At 44.9% G+C, this 20,432-nt stretch overlaps 1 protein-coding gene across 2 annotated transcripts; it reads left to right on the top strand.

The window, feature by feature from the left end:
• Positions 1-9,074: 9,074 nt before the first annotated feature.
• DDX20 (DEAD-box helicase 20) lies at positions 9,075-19,695 on the top strand. Of its 2 annotated transcripts, XM_006741106.3 has the most exons (11): positions 9,075-9,414; positions 9,799-9,893; positions 11,743-11,911; positions 12,529-12,643; positions 12,764-12,906; positions 13,043-13,181; positions 13,277-13,335; positions 14,775-14,857; positions 15,192-15,297; positions 15,431-15,532; positions 17,847-19,695. In XM_006741106.3, exons 1-11 carry the CDS (start codon positions 9,114-9,116, stop codon positions 19,004-19,006), a joined length of 2,472 nt encoding a protein of 823 aa, XP_006741169.2. In that variant the 5' UTR covers positions 9,075-9,113; the 3' UTR covers positions 19,007-19,695. The 2 variants fall into 2 exon arrangements, with proteins under 2 accessions (XP_006741169.2, XP_030892341.2); XM_031036481.2 differs by lacking the exon at positions 9,075-9,414 and having other exon boundaries at positions 11,801-11,911.
• Positions 19,696-20,432: the final 737 nt, after the last annotated feature.

Below are 20,432 nucleotides of genomic sequence, written 5' to 3' on the forward strand. Positions count from 1 at the left end.
AGCCCTGATCAGATGTCAGCCCTGGAGTATGGCTGGGGACCCGGAGGGCAGCCAGGGCCGGGGTGACAGTTGGTGCTGGGAGGGCTTCTGCCTGGCCAGAGAGGTGGGACCCTCTCCCTGGGGCTCTGTGGGGGTGGGGCCGGGGCAGGAGTCTACACCTAAAGAAAGCTTCAAGTTCCAGAGTGGAATGGCAGTGAGACCAAGAGACACTTGTCATCACTTCACAAATGAAGATGCATTTTTAAGAAGAGGCGCTGAACGTCCAAAGGGGTTTGGGTTTTACTGCTCCCCCCACCCCCTGCCCGCCTTTGGACAGGTTTTCTTTGCTGTGATTATTTCCCATGAATCATCACCCATAGGAAGTGACTGAAGCACTGGAGAGTGAATAATGAAGTCCCAAAATGGTCTTTTGTGTCTCTGCCTGGAGGGTTTTGGAACTAACTTGCATTTTCATCTTTCTGAGTTGGAATCATAGAATTTTGGAGCTGAGGAGGACCTTCTAGAGAGTCAGGGGATTGTGACCTCATGGAGAGACCAAATGTGTGGGTCTGAACCTCCGGTCTGTCACTAAAAATAGTGCTCGCTAACATTTACGGAAGGCTTTCCCTGCATCAGGCGCTCATCCATTCTTCCCAAACCCTCAGAGGCAGGGGCTCCTGTTGCCTCATTCTGCAGATGAGGAAGGGAGATGAGCCAGAACTCCCCTCCGGTCACACAAAGGCTCTGGTTCTCGCTCCAGAACCCACACCCATTTGGTCACCCCACTGCCTCGCCACGGGGCCTCAGACAAGTAATTCAACCTCTCTGTGTCTCACTTTTCGCCTCTGTGATCTTTAAAGTTTTAAAACTCTAACCAAAGTCTGTGTTTCCTGCCCAAGCCTATGACTTACAGGTCGGGAAAGTTCAGCCCAGAAATGCTAAGTGATTTGCCTTAGATCCCCCAGGTCGCGAATGGCAGAACCAACACAAGAGCCCGGACCCGGTGGTCTTTCCTCCCCGCCTCCCAGGCAAGATGACCTTCCCCTCCACTCACTTGGGCAGGTGTTTCTAGAGGAATCCCACTCGGTGCCTAAGAGGAGTTCAGATGGATTGGAGATGTTGGGTTTGGGTGTGGAGAGTGACAACACCAGAGATGAGTTTAGGAGGCTGGTGGTATTTGTCTAAGTGCCTTCGACCTACCAGTCCATCTGCCCTTTCCTATCTTTCTCGGGTCAAGAGTGGCGATCCGAATCATGGGGTAACCCCAGAGAAAGAGCATGGTGATACATATGCGCCCTCCCATGGTGGGTGATGTTCACAGTGAAGCCAAACGTCCTCATCCAGCAACTGCTACCACCTTGTGCCCACTCTCACCCAGCATCCTTCATGGTGGTTGAAAGTCTGCTCCTCTCTCCCCCTTCCTCCTGTCCCTGTTCCCCCATTGCGGGATTTGATCATGAACTGGTTGGTGTGTGATGAGTGTGCCCCTGGAGGAGGCAGGTCTGACCGTGCACTCTGGCCATCGGTGTGCACCGCCCTTGGAGTATCCTCATCCCGATGTCTTCCCTACGGAAACAGAGATCGGGGAGGGCTGGAGGTGTCCATGAACAAATCGATGGCGTGCACCCGAAGTGGGAACAAGGGCATTGTGGGTGAGGCAGCGCTCTGTTCACAATGACAGTGTGTATCCGTGTGTGTGTGTGTGTGTGTGTGTGTGTGGCTCAGACACTCTGAAATGAGCTCTCACCCACCGGTGAGCGGAAAATTAGCTTTGGCAGGTGAGGAACTGGGTGACAGGTGAGGAAGCCAGCAGGGTATCGGTGTTTGCCTCCTACGATTGCTGTTGCTGGTGGGCTAACAATCTCTCGGGCTTACCCCCTCTCCTCTGAATTGTGATTAGGTGAAGTGGAAATGGCTCGGAAGAGCTTGGGAGTGTGGGAGGGTGACATGAGTATGACAGAATGGCCTCGTGACTTTTTGGAAGCTAGCTGTGTGCTTTGCAGGTGGGTTGCACCAAGCCAATTGGGAATTGGCATTTTGCTGACGGCCCACAAAGCAAACTGTGTGGCTTACATTTCTCTGGTGGGTGGGAGAAGAAATAGCAGTCCGGGGACTAAAACCGGGGAAATTCTGCCATATGGCGTAATGTTGGAGGCAATGTGGGCCAGAAGCCACACAGGCAGGAGACCAGGGGTCTTGGACAGTCTCTGTTGCCCGTCTCTGCCCGACTCTGGTTGGCCCTGTAATCTCTCCGTGCCTCAGTTTCTCTAACTGTAAGGTGGGGCAGATAATCCCTCTGCTCCCTGCCTGTTGTAAAGGTTAGATGTGTAGAAGCCCTTTGAAATGTCACCAGCACAGTTCCAAATGTGAGGACCGGCTGCCGAGGGAGTTTGCAGAGCCTACAGGGAGGTAGGCGTCTGCCTCTGCGTCAGCCTCACCAGCCTGCGTTCAGACAGGTACTTAAGCATCGTATGTCCATAAATCTCATCTCCTATCTGTAGTCAGCAAATAAACAAAAGGGCAGGCCGCTGCTCCGCTACCATCTGATCTTCTTACCAACCTGGGCCCCGGGCCTCCTCCACCCCCGCCCGAGGCGATGATCCCTCTGCCCTCCCGCGTCTGCTCTCGGCCTGTCAGTTTAATTTAACAAGGTTGCGGGAGAGGTTGGATTTAATCAAACCAGTTGCTGTATCCCTTCTGCTCTGAGGTCCCTCAGTGTCACCACCGAGGCTCAGATTAGACAGTGACAATTACTTCTTCCCTGGCGCTTTCCTTCCCCTCCCTTGCTCTCCCTGAAGGGAATAAGGAGGCAGACCAGTCTCCTGGGGCCTAAGAATAGATGCAGGAGGATCAAAGGAGGGAAGAAGCCTGACCTGAGAAAGCCCCTCTCGGGCCTTCCATGCCTTGTTTAAGGCTGAGCGACAGCCCCAGGGATGGGGGCTAAGAGAATTCGAGCAGAGCTGCCCCAGGGAAGCCCAAGACTGCCTGAGGACAGAGCTGTGCCATCATCTGTGCTTATTGTCAGGAAACGGGGTGGAGGGTGCTCCAAGGTGGGGGGTAGGTAGCTGCCTGCTCTGCACAGACCACAGGCATTTACTCCCAGGGTCTCAGCCTGGATCCTGGGGGCTCCAGAGCTGGGAGACAACAACAACAAAAGGTGAGTCTCCGCCCGAGTTTCTGCGGCTCTGTTCTTGGCATGAAAGCAGCAGTGACAGGGGGCGCTGCCACCCGAACCAGGGGTTGGAGGGGCGCGCGTGGAAACTGGTGTGGGGACAGCAGGGTAACTGTGGGGCGTGGCAGGGCGCGTTGTGTATCTGAGGGTCAGTGGCTGGAAAGCAAGGGACGGGTCTCTGGCGCAGAAACCTCAGGGTGCAGGGAGTTTAGAGTTCCAGAACAAATCGCTCTTCTTGCCACTTGACTCTTTCCTTTCCCCTCTTTTCCAGGAAGTGGGTGCTCAGCACCTCTTGCTCTCCTGAGCAGCTCGCAGGAGAGAGACTAAGGCCTCTGGAAGGGGAGTCCTCACTGAGGGTGATGGGAATTTTGTTTCCGTTTGCTCATTTGTGTCACATTCTTCCATTGGGCTGAGCAACTGACAGGTGCCTCCCTCCCCGGGCCTCTTTCAGAGTCCCCCTCCCTGCCATTTGTCTCTCACGCACATATCCAGCAGACACCACCATCGGCAGGAGCTGAATATGATTAGCTGAAGCCCTTCCTGACAGCTCCGAAGAGAATCCCTCAAATGCATATTCTACTGAGTGCATCTCATTGCTGCTGACAGCCGCTTTATCAATTAAATTCCACATTCCCAGTCTTTGGAGACGCCATGAACCTCCCTACCTAATAAATCACAGGCCCCCAGTTATTGTTAAATGTCCCATCAGTCTCTAATAAACTCCCTGCCAACAGGGGCAGGTTATTTATTATGCTGCCTGGACAAGAATGAATGGGGCCCCGTTCTCACAAGGAGAAGAGCAAACGTGACGCCCTCCTCCCTAAAGACTGAGGCCGTGGTAGTAAAAGGGGCAATTAATCAACGTGGGCCTTGGGCAGAGGGGAGCCGGGTCTGGAGAGAGGGAGAAAGACCTGGGGTTCTTTCCCGAAAGCCTGCCAGGCAAATGCCCAGGGTGGTAGGTGGCTACACAGGGCTCAGGGGTTGGGCTTTGGCTGCTTCCCCACCTCCTAATTCCCGTCTGAAAAGGTACTGAACATAGGGTCACCCCCTAGGCCAGGGGCACATGTAAAAATAGTTATTCTCCGTGTTGGGAGGTAACCACATAGGATTGAGCAGATCACGAAACAATAAATTCCGTCCAGATGGCCAGATATCGTGACTTGATAAACTTCATATAACTGAAGTTTATTGATGGCAGTAGTTCACTGAGCAGACGAATGGAAGAACGCAGGAGAGTTGTCTTGTCTGGGAGAGAGAGCGAGGAAACTCATGCTGAGTCAGTTTGCTGTATAAGCCGCTCGCAGGTAAGCCCTGATACTCGGAAAGCACTGTGCCAACACCTAAAACACCCAAGAGCCATCAGGTGTGAGAAACAGTGTGTGATGTGGGCCTGCAGTTACCTGCCTCCAATTAGATCCCAAATTTAGACGATGCTCCACGGTCTGCAAGTTAAAACCCAAACCCCTCAGCTTTGTCATGAATCAAGCCCCATCCACATTTCCAACTGTATTTCTCTTGTTACATAACAGACACCCCCCCCCCCGGCTCTGCTGCCGCATCGGGAGAGCACAGCACACTCATTTGATCGCCCTTATGGTAGCAGACAAGGTCCTCCATAACGTGGGACCGATATATCTCTGCAGGCTCATTTCCTGGTACCTGCTGCCATACTTGCCTCTGTTCACACTAAAGCTCGTGGCTTCCCTAAACTATTATGGTTTCGCAGGCTTCCACGCCTTTGCACAAACTGTTCCCTTTGCCCAGAATATCTCTCTGACTTGTCTGCTTGGTGAGCTCTCCTTCCACCCCCACTGCCTGATGAACTCCTTATCTATCCTTCAGGATCGGCTCAGAAAATGAGCCCCCAGTGCTTCATGGGACTTGAGCTTTGCCTCCTGGTGCTGCCGTTTTGGCAGAAGTACTAGACTCAGGGATTAGGTAAGGAATGATCCGTGCATGGAGTTTTCCCGATAGTTCGATGCACGCTTTGAGGCACTTTGATTTGGGGTGGAGATGAGGAGGGTATAGGGAAGAAAGCTATTGCTCTCTGAATACCAAAAGCTGTTTTCCTTATTTTCTCAGAAGTTCTCACTCTCTCCCACATGACAGCCACACTTGAACTAAGGCCCTGGAAAAATGTCAGGATTGCATATGATTTTACACCACCTCGTGCCACTTGCATATTTCCTCCTTGATCGGGGCCACCTGTTTGCGTGTATGTTTCTCCTTGAGGGCAAAGTTCTGTTTATTTTGTCCCATTTCTGTATCTCCTTCACGGGGCTGATTCATATTAGGTGTTCAGAAGATGACTGTCAAAAGAAAGAATAAAGAAATGTTTGCGGGTTGAATGCAACTAGTATTGCCTACCCTTTGTTGCTTTGAGGGTTAAATGAGAAGAAGTTGCTGTAAAAATGGTAGTGCTTTTCTTTTCCACATTTTCCCCATGGATCCTCACACTCAGGGTGGGCCACCTTATGTCCATGTTTTTATTTCCACTGCTTTTCTCTCCTCCGGTACAGAAACCTCCACTTGGAAATGATCGTATGGGACCATTAATCCTCAGCATCCATCCTGAGTCTACGTTTTACTTGCTTTTCAGTGCATAGGAATCCTTCCCTTCTTTAGCTCCCAGGTACAGAAGGTGAGGAAAGGCTTTCCAAGGTAGACAGAACGCCATAAGAAAAGGCTGGGGTCCCAGTGTGATTTTACCCTGGGGGAGGCCGGGAGGCACACAAGAGTCCGACTCCTTACTGTGTATGTTACCCTCACAACTTACCCAGTTATTAGATGGTCTCTTACCTTGGGTTTTATCTTTATGGCACTAAAAGTTACAGCCAACAACATTATTAATATTTTTCGCTACTGAGGAAAACATTTTATTGATTTGTGTTTTTAGCTGGAGCAATACAATTTATTCCTAGTAACATTACTACAATATTTGTGTCCGTGAGACATCATAAACAACAGACACAATCACAGAATGCCTATAAAACTGGAAATGTTCTTTTCTGGAAGAGTAGTCTTTTTGTTTCTTTTGGGATGAGAGCTGGCTGCTTCATCAGTGACTGGTGTGAATTCTACAGAACTACTGCTATGTGCATGGAGACCCAGCAAAGACTTTTGAGCAAGATTCAATGTTTGTTAAATCCACCAAGGGCCTGTGCTGGGCTGGAGAGCACAGAATGATAAAATCCCATCCTTGAGATGCTCATAGTGAGGGACGGACACGCAAACAAGTAAATAGAACACGGTGAGAGTGAGACTGGAGTTATTATAGTGTGAAGTGGGGGTCTGGTGTGGGAAATAAAAAAGGCTGTTAAAAGGAACAGGACCTGAAGCTGGACCCAAACAACCTAAGATACGCACTTAAGAAGGATTACTCCGGCACCTGTGGGTTGAGTGGCTGGGAGAGAGAAGAAACTCGGCAGGGGGACCATTCTGGACGTTGTTTCAACAGCTAGGATGATAAAGGGGCTTAAAATAGGATACATGCCAGGGGGACTGGATAGAGGAATGAATATAATATGTAGAGGTCAAATTACCTGCCCTTAGGTAATTGTTAGGAAAGGAGAGGGATGGTAGATGGTGGGGTCTAGAATAATTCTCAGGTGTGGGATGTGGGGGTTAGGTGGGTGTGAGGCGGGGGTACTATGGGGAAGCCTGGAAAATTCAGTGCCCAATCCCAACAGGCCCCCCTCTTTCACATGGGCAGTTGACATTTTCTCAATGTTTTCTAAATTTCTAAGCAAAATACATCTTTGGGACCTCTTTCCAATGGGATTACCTTGCCAAAGCACCCCCCCCATCATTTGGAATCTGGGTACGTGCAAATGTGTGAAAATAGGGGGAGAGAGAATGATCAGAATGATGATATAAGGACAAAAGAAAAAGTTGGGAGTTGGACATAGAATATCTTTAGGTTTTAAATTGTGAATAAGATTAGGTTCCAGAAATATTTAAATTTGGAATTATGACTAAGACTTGGTCATAGGAGCTTGTTTATTCAATATTAAGCACTTACTATGTTTCAGATCTGCTCTTTTCCCATTAGGAATACAGGAGAGAACTAGACAGGTCCCTGTCCTCACAGAGGGGGGGAGACAGACAATAAACACAATCTCAGGTAGTGGTAAGTACCATGAAGAAAAATAAAGCAGAACAAGGGAACAGAGTGGTGGGAAAGGTAGGGGAGCTCAGGGGATGGGGAAACTAGGTTAGATGATAATAATAGGTCGGGGTGAAATAGGTGATGGGGGTTAAAGAGTAAGCTTCTCATGATGAGCACTGAGTAATGTATAGAATGATTGAATCGCTATATCTTACACCTGAAGCTAATATAACACAGTTAACGCTACTGGAATTAAAATACATCGACATGGGGGCGCCTGGGTGGATCAGTTGGTTAAGTGACTGACTGCCTTCGGCTCAGGTCATGATCCTGGAGTCCCAGGATCGAGTCCCACGTCGGGCTCCCTGCTCAGCAGGGAGTCTGCCTCTCTCATTCTCTCTCTCTCAAATAAATAAATAAAATCTTAAAATAAAAAAAATAAAATACATCGACATGGTTGGAACTGGAGGGTATTATGCTGAGCGAGATAAGTCAATCAGAGAAATTATATGGTTTCACTCATGTGTGGAATATAAGAAATAGTGCTGAGGATCGTATGGGAAGGGATGGAAAACTAAATGGGAAGCCATCAGAGAGGGAGACAAACCATGAGATTCTTAACTATAGGAAACAAACTGAGGGCCGCTGCTGGGGCGCCTGGGTGGCTCAGTCGTTAGGCGTCTGCCTTCGGCTGGGGTCGTCGTCCCCAGGTCCTGGGATCGAGCCCCACATCGGACTCCCTGCTTGGCGGGAGTCCTGCTTCTCCCTCTCCCCCTGCTTGTGTTCCCTCTCTCGCTGTGTCTCTCTCTGTCAAATAGATGAAATCTTTAAAAAACAAAACAAAACTGAGGGTTGCTGGAGGGAAGGTTGGTGGGGATTGAGGTAACTGGGTGATGGGCATTAAGGAGGGCAGGTGATGTGATGAGCAACTGATGAATTACTTAACTCTGTATCTGAAACTAATGATGTACCATATATTGGCTAATTCAATTTAAATAAAAAAACTTATTAAAAAATAATAGGTCAGGAACGACCTCTTTGGAAAGGCGGTATTTGAGCAGAGACCTTAAAGGAAGGGAAAGTGGCAAAGACTGTCAGTTGTCACCCGTGAGATGGTGGTGCATAGCGCCAGGGACAGGAGCAGATTTGGGATGTCTATCAGACTTCTGAGTGGCGTTGCTGAGAAGGCAGATGGATGTACAAATCTAAGTTCAGGAGGTGTGAGGCCGAGCTAGGGCTTTGGGAGGTGTCAGTCGGGGCCTGGCTGCAATTCAGTGGACCGCATGGGCGCTCAGTGCGCCAGCTACTGCGCTGGGGCTGGGGACAGAGAGGAGTGAAGCGGTACCGAGACGGACACGGACCGCACTACGGGGACGTCCTCTCCGGCCGTGCTCGGAGCTCCGGGCGGACGGGGACAGGCCCGGCCGGAGGCGACCGCCGCCCGCGGCCCGCGGCCCGGAGGCGGGGAGCGTGACGCCCCGCGCGCATCACAAAGCCCGCGTTGTGAGCGTGGCGGGGCGGGGCGCGGGGCTGGCCGGACCGCCCACGGAGGCCCGGGAGGCGGGCGGCGCCCCCACCCTGAGCGCGCGGCGCCCTCTGCAGGCCGCCCGCGGCCGCATGCCGGTAGCCTCCGCCTTCCTCTCCTCCCTCTTCCCGCCTTCCTCGGGCCACATTTTTTGTCGTTATCGCTGTTTCCGAGACTTCCTAAGCCTCCGACTTCCGTCCCTTCGCCCCTCTCTCAAGCCAAGGATGTCAGTGTCTTTCCGGGAGGACTGCCAATAAAGTTTTTCCTCTTCTCGTTCCTAGGCTCCCTCCCTCGCCTCAAGTACCGCGAGATCGGGCGGCGCGGCGACGATGGCGGCGGCGTTTGAAGCCCCCGCGGCCTTAGCGACGGTGGAGGCCGCTGTGCCGGCGGAGCGTGTGGTCGCACAGCTCGCGGCCTCGGAGCCAGTCCCCGGGCCGGTGCGGAGCCTGCGGACGGCTCACGACGTCAGCGGGCCGCGGACCCGCACGGGGGACGTGCTGCTGGCGGAGCCGGCCGACTTCGAGTCACTGCTGCTGTCGCGGCCCGTGCTGGAGGGGCTGCGGGCGGCCGGCTTCGAGCGGCCCTCGCCGGTGCAGCTCAAGGCCATCCCGCTGGGGCGCTGCGGGCTCGGTGAGGGCGGGGGCCGCGCTCGGGCCGGGAGGGTCCGGGAGGAGCCCCAGGGCGGCCGCCGCTGCCGGCCTCGGCCTGCGGCCGGGCGCTGTGCGCCTTCGAGCCTCAGTTTCCTTTCTTGTAGAACAGAGACGCGGTGTTCAGTTGGAAGATGGTTACGGCCCTTTGTACAGTGACAGGGGACTCTCAATTCGAGAAGATGAAGTAGCGGTTCAGGGAAGAGGCATGTTTCCGGATGTGGCCTCATGCTTTTTTGAGTTAGCTACAAACGAATGTGCCAATTCGGTGATCTCTGGAGAACCTTCTGGTTCTGTGATTTCATGTTGGTGTTTAAGCTTCTTTAGTCAGTACTGGCTAGTGATGCATGTATCTTTTTCTCCTCAGATTTAATTGTTCAAGCCAAATCTGGCACTGGGAAAACCTGTGTGTTCTCTACCATTGCTTTGGACTCTCTTGTTCTTGAAAACCTAAGTACCCAGGTGAGTGTAGCTCAGAGGACCCAAAGGAGGGTATGTGGATTTTATCACAGGTTGGATGCAACACCAGTAGCTTCTGAGAGACAGAAGAGATGAATTTGATGATGATTGAGTTAAGCCATATGAAAAGTATAGAAACAAAGTAGACATTAAAGCTGTTGCGTGGCTGTGGTGTGGGTGGTAACCAAGGATCCCTCATTAGTGTTAGAGGTTTGGAAATTTCTGTTACTGCATCTTAAATAGATTAAGTCTGCCATGTGTGTCAATTTTTTCACTACCTGAAAATACAGATAGGTTTTCTTCACTCTTTTACTTGCTGACCCGAATGTGGTAGGATTTAGTATTTGGCCTGATTGATGATAACGTGGTGCTCTGGCTATTGCTGGCACTGTGAGTGTGTTCTATTGATCTCCCATCTTCTAGGTTCTCTTGGAGTAGGTCTAAAGATGGCCTTACCCAAATTAATAAGTGATTTAGGTTTGGGGATCGTTTCTTCAAAAAAGTTTGGCTGAGCCCATGTTATGTATAAACAGTATGCCAGTACATCCATATTCAAAGCTTTTTGAGTCTTATAACCACCAAATTCTGGGTTATGCACATAGGAAATCCTTCTGCTTCCCAAAGACTTAAGCTAGTCTACTTGTGAATTTGAGATGTAGTCGAGATTTTGGCTTCTGACAATTTGGCAGTAGGTGAAATGCCAAAACGCTGAATAAGTTCCATAAACCAAATTTGAATTTTTAAACTTCAGATCTTTGTGTTCGCAAAGTAATACATATTCATTTTTGAAAAATTGGAAAATTCAGAAAAGTAAACAAGTACCAGGAAACAGCACATAATTTTACCTACCCAGAAAGAAACTGCTGTTAACTGTTTTGGCATATTTTCCTCTAGCTTTTTTTTTTTTTTTTTTTTAAGGAGTTTTTTTCTTCTCATAGCTGAGAACGTGTAGTTTCACCTTGTCCTCCAGTTGTTATATTGCAGAGTTCTCACCGTGAGTCTCAAGGCTCCTTTTTCATGGGCCTAGATATCTGACCCTGATTTGGTCCAGTGGGCTTCCCTGCTATTCCTCAAGCACACTAAGAACATTATTGTTGTAAGGCCTCTACATTTGCTGTGTTCTCTTCTCGAAAACAGTTCCCCAGGTGTCACACAGCTAGCTCTACTCTGTGGTATACATTTAGGTCTCTGCTCAGATGTTATGCCCTTAACGCCCTACGGCCTTCCTAGATTGCCCCATTTAAAATAACTCCTTCCCTTCCTTGTCACTTCTCTCTTTTCCCTGTTTGATTTTTCTTTATAGCACTTTTCATTGTATGTCATGATTTATGTATGTTTGTTTATTGTGTATGTTCTTATACAGAATGAAAGTGCCATGAGAGCAAGCACTGTGTATTGTTTTTTTTCTTTTTTTAAAATTTTATTTATTTATTTGAGAGAGAGAGACAGAGACAGGGCATGAGCCGTGGGGAGGAGGCAGAGGGAGAGGGAGAAGCAGATTCCCCGCTGAGCTGGGAGCCCCATGTGGGGCTCGATCCCAGGATCCTGAGATCATGACCTGAGCCCATGGCAGACACTTAACCAACTGAGCCACCAAGGCGCCCCTGGACTGTGTATTGTTGACTCTACAGCAACTTACATGTTGCCTAGTACATATAGTAGGTTCTTGTTTAATAACATTTGTTGAATGAATACATAAGTGAATGAATGGAGTAGCTTCCCTTGTCTATAAAAACTCATCATTTAAAATGGTTGTTTAAATGAAAAATAGCTCACTGTAGTATAAGCGTGCCAATCACATGTATCATTTCCACTGACTTGTTAAAGGTATATATATTTTATGCTTTTTTAGATTTTGATCTTGGCTCCTACAAGAGAAATTGCTGTACAAATACATTCTGTTATTACAGCTATTGGAATAAAAATGGAAGGCTTAGAGTGTCATGTCTTTATTGGAGGGACTCCATTATCACAAGACAAAACCAGACTTAAAAAGTGTCATATTGCTGTTGGCTCTCCTGGTAAGATATCACCCTGTTTATAACTGGGGCTTTTAAGGAACTGAATGTTTTTCATATAAGTAATATAATTAAGTTAAGAATATGGGAGTCTTTAGTAACTATGATAATTATTTTGAGGATTATAAATGAAGAGGCTTAGACTAGTGAGGTATAGACACGTGACTGGATTACCAAGAGGACTTGTGAAATCTCCATAAGGATGTTTAAGCACATGTATGGAATTGGCTTCTGAGAAGAGGAGGAATGAGATGATTTTCAGGAAGCCTTTCTAAGCCATAGATTGGGATTATTCTTTGCTTCTCTCTTAATCATTCAGTCGTGAATCACTCAAATCAGAATTTAGTATTCAGGGCCTTAGCATTCAGTCTTTTTTGATGAGAACAGTGTTATGATCCATACTTATTGGTGGTAAAATGTGAGGGAAAAATAATGGATTTAGGCAAGATCAGAACTCAGTTTCTGATTTGTGGTTCAGTGTATAAATGCATAATAATGAGGGTCAGGTCAAGAAGGTCAGCAGTATGAACGGTGAGTAAGTAGGCTAACAACATTGACTGAGATGTGCACACATTCAGTGCATCTTAAATATTTTCAATATGCTTTTTTCTGGAATTTAGGCAGAATTAAACAACTGATAGAACTTGACTACTTGAACCCAGGCAGTATACGTCTCTTTATTCTTGATGAAGCAGATAAGCTGTTAGAAGAAGGCAGCTTCCAGGAGCAAATAAAGTAAGAGAAATAACTTGCTTGACTATTAAAATGGTGTCCTAAAGTGTCTATTTTTAGCTTTTCCAGGTGCTAATTACTGGGATTGGTTTCCGTGGTATGTATTTCTCTTCTGTTTTGCAGCTGGATTTATTCTTCCTTGCCTGCCAGTAAACAGATGTTGGCAGTGTCAGCTACCTACCCTGAATTTTTGGCTAATGCTTTGGCAAAGTACATGAGAGATCCCACTTTTGTAAGACTAAATTCCAGTGATCCGAGTCTCATAGGTGAGTATAGATATTGGATACTTACATTCCTGGTTTGTGATATTCTGGAGCTTTCCCTTGCCTAGTTGGCTGCTGTTTTCATATTTGCTGTAGCAAATATGTTTGTTTTAACAGAAGACTTTTGACTTCTTTCTAGGTTTGAAGCAATATTACAAAATTGTCAATTCATACCCTTTGGCCCATAAGATTTTTGAGGAAAAGGCTCAGCATTTACAGGAACTATTCAGCAGAATCCCGTTTAATCAAGCCTTAGTCTTTTCTAATTTGCACAGCAGGTAATGTACCTTAAGAGGTCACCTGGAGAACTTGTGAAATAAAAGGTGTAGGGCCATATTTATAAAATTATAACTCTCTATGTTATTTTTCGTAGAGCACAACATTTGGCAGATATCCTTTCTTCTAAAGGCTTTCCTGCTGAGTGCATTTCAGGTAAGTTCATCTCTTATTTTAATCTTTGTTTAGTGTTCTGACTTGAAGCCTGTCCAAAGTCAGGAGGAAGAAATACTACTTCGTGAGTTGTCTTGAGTGTGAGGTTACACTGAGTCTCCAGAGTAAAGGAGATTTCAGGTGAATATTTCATTGGGATTTGATATATCGATATCCTTGTTGTTTAAGAAGTAACTTGGTATATAATATGAAATTAGGAAATTGGAATGGATTGTCGATAAAGAACTTAATTTTATAAAGTTTGTCTTTGTCATCTTCAGAGAAAAATATTTTGCTTCTTTCCATAATCATTGTAAAAATGCTAAGAATTGCTACTGAATTAACTGCTTTAAGGTCTTGTGGAAGGCAAAGATGATTCTTCTTTTTAAGATTTGATTTTTAAGTAATCTCTATATCCAATATAGGGCTCGAACTCACAACCCTGAGATCAAGAGTTGCATGCTGTACCCACAGAGCCAGCCGGGTGCCCCAAGATGATTCATTTTTGACACATAGCTAAATTATTGCTGCTGATCTAATAGGAATGAAAGATTTAAAGGAATTTTTGATCAGTGAGCTCCTTTTTAGAATTTTCATTGCTAGCTTAGTTTTTAACCTGTTAGCCTAAGCTTGTCTAGTCTTTATATATCATGAGATACTGGGGAGACTTTATTAATGGACAATATTTTGACCATAGATCACGCTTCAAAACAAAATTTATAAACAGCTAATTATAGCAATTTTATTTTCCTAAGAATTACTCTACTTCATGTGTAACTTTGCAGATACAGTGTTATATCTGCAGGCATAACCTAGTCACCATTTAAAATTAATTTTTTTTTTTTTTTTAAAGATTTTATTTATTTTTTTTTTATTATTTATTTGAGACAGAGAGAATGAGAGAGAGAGCATGAGAGGGAGGAGGGTCAGAGGGAGAAGCAGACTCCCTGCTGAGCAGGGAGCCTGATGCGGGACTCGATCCCGGGACTCCAGGATCATTGACCTGAGCCGAAGGCAGTCGCTTAATCAACTGAGCCACCCAGGCGCCCTAAAATTAATTTTTGAATTTCAAGTTGACTGCCTAACCAGATGTTTTTTTTTTTAAAGATTTTTTAAATTTATTTTTTGACAGCGAGAGAGGGAACACAAGCAGGGGGAGCGGGGGAGGGAGAAGCAGTCCTCCCGCGGAGCACGGAGCCTGACGCGCGGCTCGATCCCAGGACCCTGGGATCATGACCTGAGCTGAAGGCAGACGCTGAAGGACTGAGCCACCCAGGCGCCCCCTAACCAGATTTTAAAAGATTCTGACTTTAGGTCTTAACCTAGATTTGCACGTAAGGAGAGAATTAACTTTGTTTGGTAGTTATGATTTCTGCTTTTTGTGGACTTGATAAATATGTATTAGCTTGTTTTTATATGACTTTCTTTTTGGGTGTTTTTAGGCAACATGAATCAGAATCAGCGTCTTGATGCTATGGCCAAACTGAAGCAGTTTCATTGCAGAGTCCTCATTTCCACAGATTTGGTAAATTGCCTGTTCAGTCTGGGTGACTAATCCATCCTGACTTGGGCTCTATTATCAGATGCACAGGTTTCATTTATTATTTTATATGGGTGTATCTGATAAGAATACCAGAAGGGAATTGTCTTTCCAGTGCTGGGGAATTTGCTTTCTTCAAAGTCTTTTATATTTTCATGTTTATTCTTGAAACTAGTCATTAGAAATGAATTTCCTTTTCCTTTGCTCCTAAATATCCTCCTGGTCTTAACTTGGCTCTTGGTTATATTGGAGTAAGCGGGTGTACGTTGGTGCCCATGTAGCAGTTAACGCAAACACTTCTTCTCTTCTTTAATTTAAGACTTCCCGTGGGATTGATGCTGAGAAGGTGAACCTGGTTGTAAATTTGGATGTACCATTGGATTGGGAGACATATATGCATCGGATTGGCAGAGCTGGCCGTTTTGGTAAAAAAAAAAAAAAAAAGAAAAGAAAAAAAAAAAGTTTGGCTGCTTTCTTTAGGAGGAAGAATTACAAATATGACAGGTGGAGTGACACGTATGTGAAATTGATCTACATAACATTCCCTCTGTGCTTTAGGTACTTTGGGGTTGACAGTGACCTACTGTTGTCGGGGAGAAGAAGAAAACGTGATGATGAAAATTGCCCAGAAATGTAACATCAACCTTCTTCCTTTACCAGGTACATTTTGTCTATTTCATTTTGCCATCAGAAGAATAATCGTATTGGTGATAGGCCTCATAAAAATAATAGCTGACACGGAGTACTTAGGATGTGTTGGGTCCCGTTCAGTATGTTAACTCCTTTAATTCTTGCCACAATCCTGTGAAGTGCGTGCTATTATTATCGACTTCTTGTGAATGAGGATATTGAGGCATTGAGAAGTTAAGTAATTTGCCTAAGTTCTTATAGCTCATAAGCAGCAGGGAGAAGATTGTAAGGTAATTCCTGGCACATGAAAAATGTTTTACTACTGTATTAGCTCTATATTTTAGTTTGTAGCCTTGCAATTTCATTTTATTCTTTTATATAACAGGGCATATATTTTATTACTTTTGTCACTTTAAAGGTAATTCTTGCCATATTCTCCTTCGTCACCATGAGGAAGGAGTAGTATCTTTAATTTGAATGCTATTTTGAAAATTTTGGAGTGTTTTCTTTCTTTTCTTTTCTTTTTTTTTGAGTTTATTTATCTACTTACTAAGTAATCTCCACACCAACATAGGGCTCAAACTCATGACCCCGAGATCGAGTTGAATGCTCTTCCAACTGAGTCATCCAGGAACCCCTGCTACAATGTTCTCTTTTGATTTTAGTGACTCATTTGTCAGGCTGATTTTTTTAAGTGCCACCTGGGAAATTGCATGTCCAAGACTATTGATGATCTCTTGAAAATTTAAAAAAAACTGTCATGTAGAAATGTGGTTTATTTGCTACATTTGTTAATGTATGCAGTGTTAATGTGTGTGTATGTATACACGTGTATATGTAGATACGTGTGTATATATATACACAGATATATACTTATATAACATATATGTGATCTTCTAGAATATGGGATATGTAGTTATTGAATAAATACAGCGTGGAATATTTTATTTATTTATATATAACTTCTTTAGTGATTTTTATAAAGCTAGACTAAGCACATGTCTGGGAATTCTGGCTTTATAATAACTCATTTTTTAATCTTTTCACAAATTTCTTTAATTGCTCTAAGCTTGTGTTCTGATTTAGAAAATATTTGTTTTTAGAAATGGTCTGTAGGTTCTTTGTCAGTTTTAAGACACTACAGTATGTTAATTCTATGTGTAAGTCTATTGGTAACCTGTCAAATGATTATAATGTGGAAAAAATAAATTGAAAATTGGTATAAGAGGGTTAAGACTTTGGGTAGGATTCAGTATCATAGCATTTAGTGATAAAAAGAAAATTTGCCTTTGGATATTGGAAAATGACTTATTTGGATCTTTATGTAATGTTAACAGAGCCCTGAAATCATGAGAAAGTGTATTTGTGGTGTTAGACTTATATTGGACTAGGAACTTGTAGGCTGCTCAGATTAAGTACCTGGGGCAGGAGTGGGAGAGAAATTGGCCTGTTTTATAGGTGTTGGCAAGCAAAGGATATCACCTTAGTAGGAATCAAAGTTCTAGTCAGAGGGTCTATTCAGCCAGAGATCAAGAGCCCCAGCTGAAGAGTCCTGATCCGAGGGATTAGGTAGTGGGTACATATACATGAGCACCAATAGCAACAATAAACAGGCAAGACCTGTGTAAATCATGGGCTCTGTATGTTTTGTGTGCCTAAGATGAAAACTGATCACACTTTGGGAAGGTCAGAGTGTGCAGGTGGGAGCGAATTGTCCCACCTGGATGGAATAGGAAATTTAGAGAGCTGGAGCCAGCAAATTTTTTAAAACTTACAAGTGCTGTTGAGACCATAGATCTTTTTTATAGTCATCTAACTTTTTCCCCTGTAGAGGTTTTTCTCCACTGTTGGAGGCAGTGATTTCTCCCTGTTGGGAGTATAGAGGGACAGATTTACTTGGGTGCAGAGTTGCAATTGTAATATTTCCCAGCTGATAAGCTTTGGGGGGAGCACAATCCGTTTTCTAATATCTTGTTTTACTGTTGGCATTAGTGAGATCAAGGGGAGGAGTTGGGGAGAGTGAGGAGGGAAGAGATGGGAGAATTGCTGAAGCCTTGGACCTTACTCCTATTGTAAGCTCTTTTTGAGTGGGAGGTATGGGGGGGAGATATTGCTTGTGGATATGGGATGGGTCTTGCATATTTGGGGGCATATTTATTTACTGCAAGGATTGTTTAGATCTTTTAAGATACTAATATAATGTAATCCTTAAACTTCTTGGTATATTATTAGTATATTTTATTTCTTAACCTTATTTGACCGTGGAAAGCTTTATGAAGTCATTCAAAAATTGCTGATCTAGAGCAGCTCACACTTTTAATATTCTTCTGTTCCTTTTATGTAGATCCCATTCCTCCTGGTCTAATGGAAGAATGTTTGGATTGGGACGTGGAGGTTAAAGCTGCTATGCATACGTATGGCTTAGCAAATATACCTACCCAGCCCTTAAAAAAGCAGATCCAAAAAATGGAGAGAACCTTTCAAACTCAGAAAGGTCATGGTAACCACGTGGCTTCATCTAAAAATACTTCTGTATCTTCACTATTAGTCAAATCGAAAAATAATCCTAAACAGAAGCTTCCTGTGAAAAGCCACTCAGAGTGTGGAGTCATAGAAAAAGCAATGTCACCAAAAGAAGTGGGCTGTGGCATACAATTGGAAGAGCAAATGAAGAATCCTGTTGAGATCTCTGTTGAAAACTCTACCAGTCAGCACCAGGTCAAAGAAGCTTTACCTGTGTCACTGCCCAAAATTCCTTGTCTGTCTTCCTTTAAAATCCACCTGCCATACTCTTTGACTTTTACAGAATTGGTGGAGGATTATGAACACTATATTAAAGAGGGGTTAGAGAAGCCTGTGGAAATCATCAGGCATTACACAGGTCCTGGGGATCAGACTGTGAATCCTCAAAATGGTTTTGTAAGAAACAGAATTCCCGAGGAGAGAGTGCCGATATTGGCAAGTAGTAGTCAGTCTGGAGACTCAGAGAGTGACAGTGATTCTTACAGCTCGAGGACTTCTTCCCAGAGCAAAGGAAATAAGTCCTACTTGGAAGGCTCTTCAGATAGTCAGCTGAAAGACTTGGAATCCACTCCTGTGGATGGCCCTATCTCTTTGGAACAACCTCTGAATGGAGACGACACCCCTCATCCAGCAGAGTATCAAGAATCACCTGGAATCCAGACAAAGGCCAGGCATAAAGAGGGGGCTAACCAGAGAGCTAAGCAGAGCCGGAGAAACCCTCCCAGGCGGTCTTCCTATCGAGCGCAGGCAGAACGTCAGGAAGATGGTTGGTATGACTGCCACAGGGAAACACATCCAAGTTTTTCTGATGCCTATCAGGATTATGAGGAACACTGGAGGGCTTACTACAGGGCATGGCAGGAGTACTACGCTGTTGCCTCTCAGTCGTATTATTGGAATGCTCAGAGGCATCCAAGCTGGATGGCGGCTTATTACATGAATACCATTTATCTCCAAGAAATGATGCGAGGCAACCAGTGATTGTAGGCGGTACCTCACCCCATCCAGAAACACCAATGAGCGATACCTTTGGATAGCCAACCTCCTTGGCCTGTATAGTAGAGTGGCATTTTTGAGGAATTTGAAACGTCTTGAGGCTTCCCGCTGGGACACATCTATTTTTCAGATTGTTTTGACGTACCTGATCAGGTACATTATCTTTTTTTTTTTTTTTTTAAGAAACTTCACGGATCAGATTCTTGAAGGAAAATTTTGGGGACACAGAGCTAAAAGTCCTAGGATGCCATTTTCTGTAAGCCATTTGGAAAAGAAACATTTAAAAAGACTTATACCACTGCTTACTTTAAAAAAATAAAAACAGTTGAGATTTAAAAAATAATGTTAGTTTATGCTGTGGAGTTCTTGACAAAAGGCTTGGACTGTATTTCCACAGAGGTGTGTTCTTGTAGAAATCTGTAGCATGGTAGATCAGAAAATCCCCTCGCCTTTTATATTTAGGCAGGAAGGAATAAAATATTGCTTCAGACTTTTCCAAAGGTACTTGCCTTCATGCTCTTTGCTTCCAGTAAAAATATTTGTTACCAGTAAAAATGCAAACTTAGTCAAATGTTTATTGACATGTTTATTGTTCATCTTTTGAATGTCTTTTGTTTTTAAGATTGAAAAGCTGTCTATGTTTTTACTGTGCATTAAATAGCTGAGGATCATCAGTGGCTGTCTTATTTTTGTTTCTCAAGAAAAGGAGTAACTCTTACTCTTTGTTGGTTCTTGGATCCTTTTAGGGGTCTGATGAAAGCTATAGATTTGTAGAGTTTCCATTCTGTAAACAGGAACTGTGTATGTAATTCCAAGAGGTTCACAGACCCTCTGAAGCCCATGTATGGAACCCAGATTAAGAACTGCACTACTCTGCTGGGAGGCTAAGGGAAAGGTCTAGGTCTTTAAGTATTTTTTGGAAACTGGAACTCAGTTCTGTTCAGACTCTTCCCACAGTGTGTCCTGATCTTATGTCTTCTAGAAATTTCCCCCCAGTTTTTACTTTTCATGTTTTTAATGTAAATTTTCTCCCAGTTTCTGCTTTTAATGACACCTAGTAGGGAGCATCTCATTTTTCTGAGATGGTGCATCTATAAATTACAATTTAGAAAAAATGTAATTGGAAGTTACAGCAATGCCCCCTTATCCGAGATTTTGCTTTCTGCGGTTTCAATTACCTCCAGTCAACTGTGGTCCAGAAGCAGACGATCCTTCTGACATACTGTCAGGCTGGTAATAGCCTAATGCTATGTCACAGTGCCTACATCATTCACCATCACGTGTGCATTCTATCAGCTCACATCATCACAAGAAGAAAGGTGAGTACGGTACAATAAGATTTTCAGAGACCATATTCACACAACCTATAGTTTGTTGTGATTGTTCTATTAATCTCTTACTGTGCCTTGTT

Source organism: Leptonychotes weddellii, chromosome 4 (genome assembly GCF_054177405.1).
Source record: "Leptonychotes weddellii isolate Sample4059 chromosome 4, ASM5417740v2, whole genome shotgun sequence".
Taxonomy (NCBI): Eukaryota; Metazoa; Chordata; class Mammalia; order Carnivora; family Phocidae; genus Leptonychotes; species Leptonychotes weddellii.

Bases quoted from the DNA above. Each gene is read 5' to 3' on its own strand.
- DDX20 (XM_006741106.3), top strand. From the start codon at position 9,114: ATGGCGGCGGCGTTTGAAGCCCCCGCGGCCTTAGCGACGGTGGAGGCC. The intron at 12,644-12,763 runs GTAAGAGAAATA...TCTGTTTTGCAG, and splicing joins AGCTTCCAGGAGCAAATAAA to CTGGATTTATTCTTCCTTGC. The intron at 14,858-15,191 runs GTAAATTGCCTG...CTTTAATTTAAG, and splicing joins TCCTCATTTCCACAGATTTG to ACTTCCCGTGGGATTGATGC.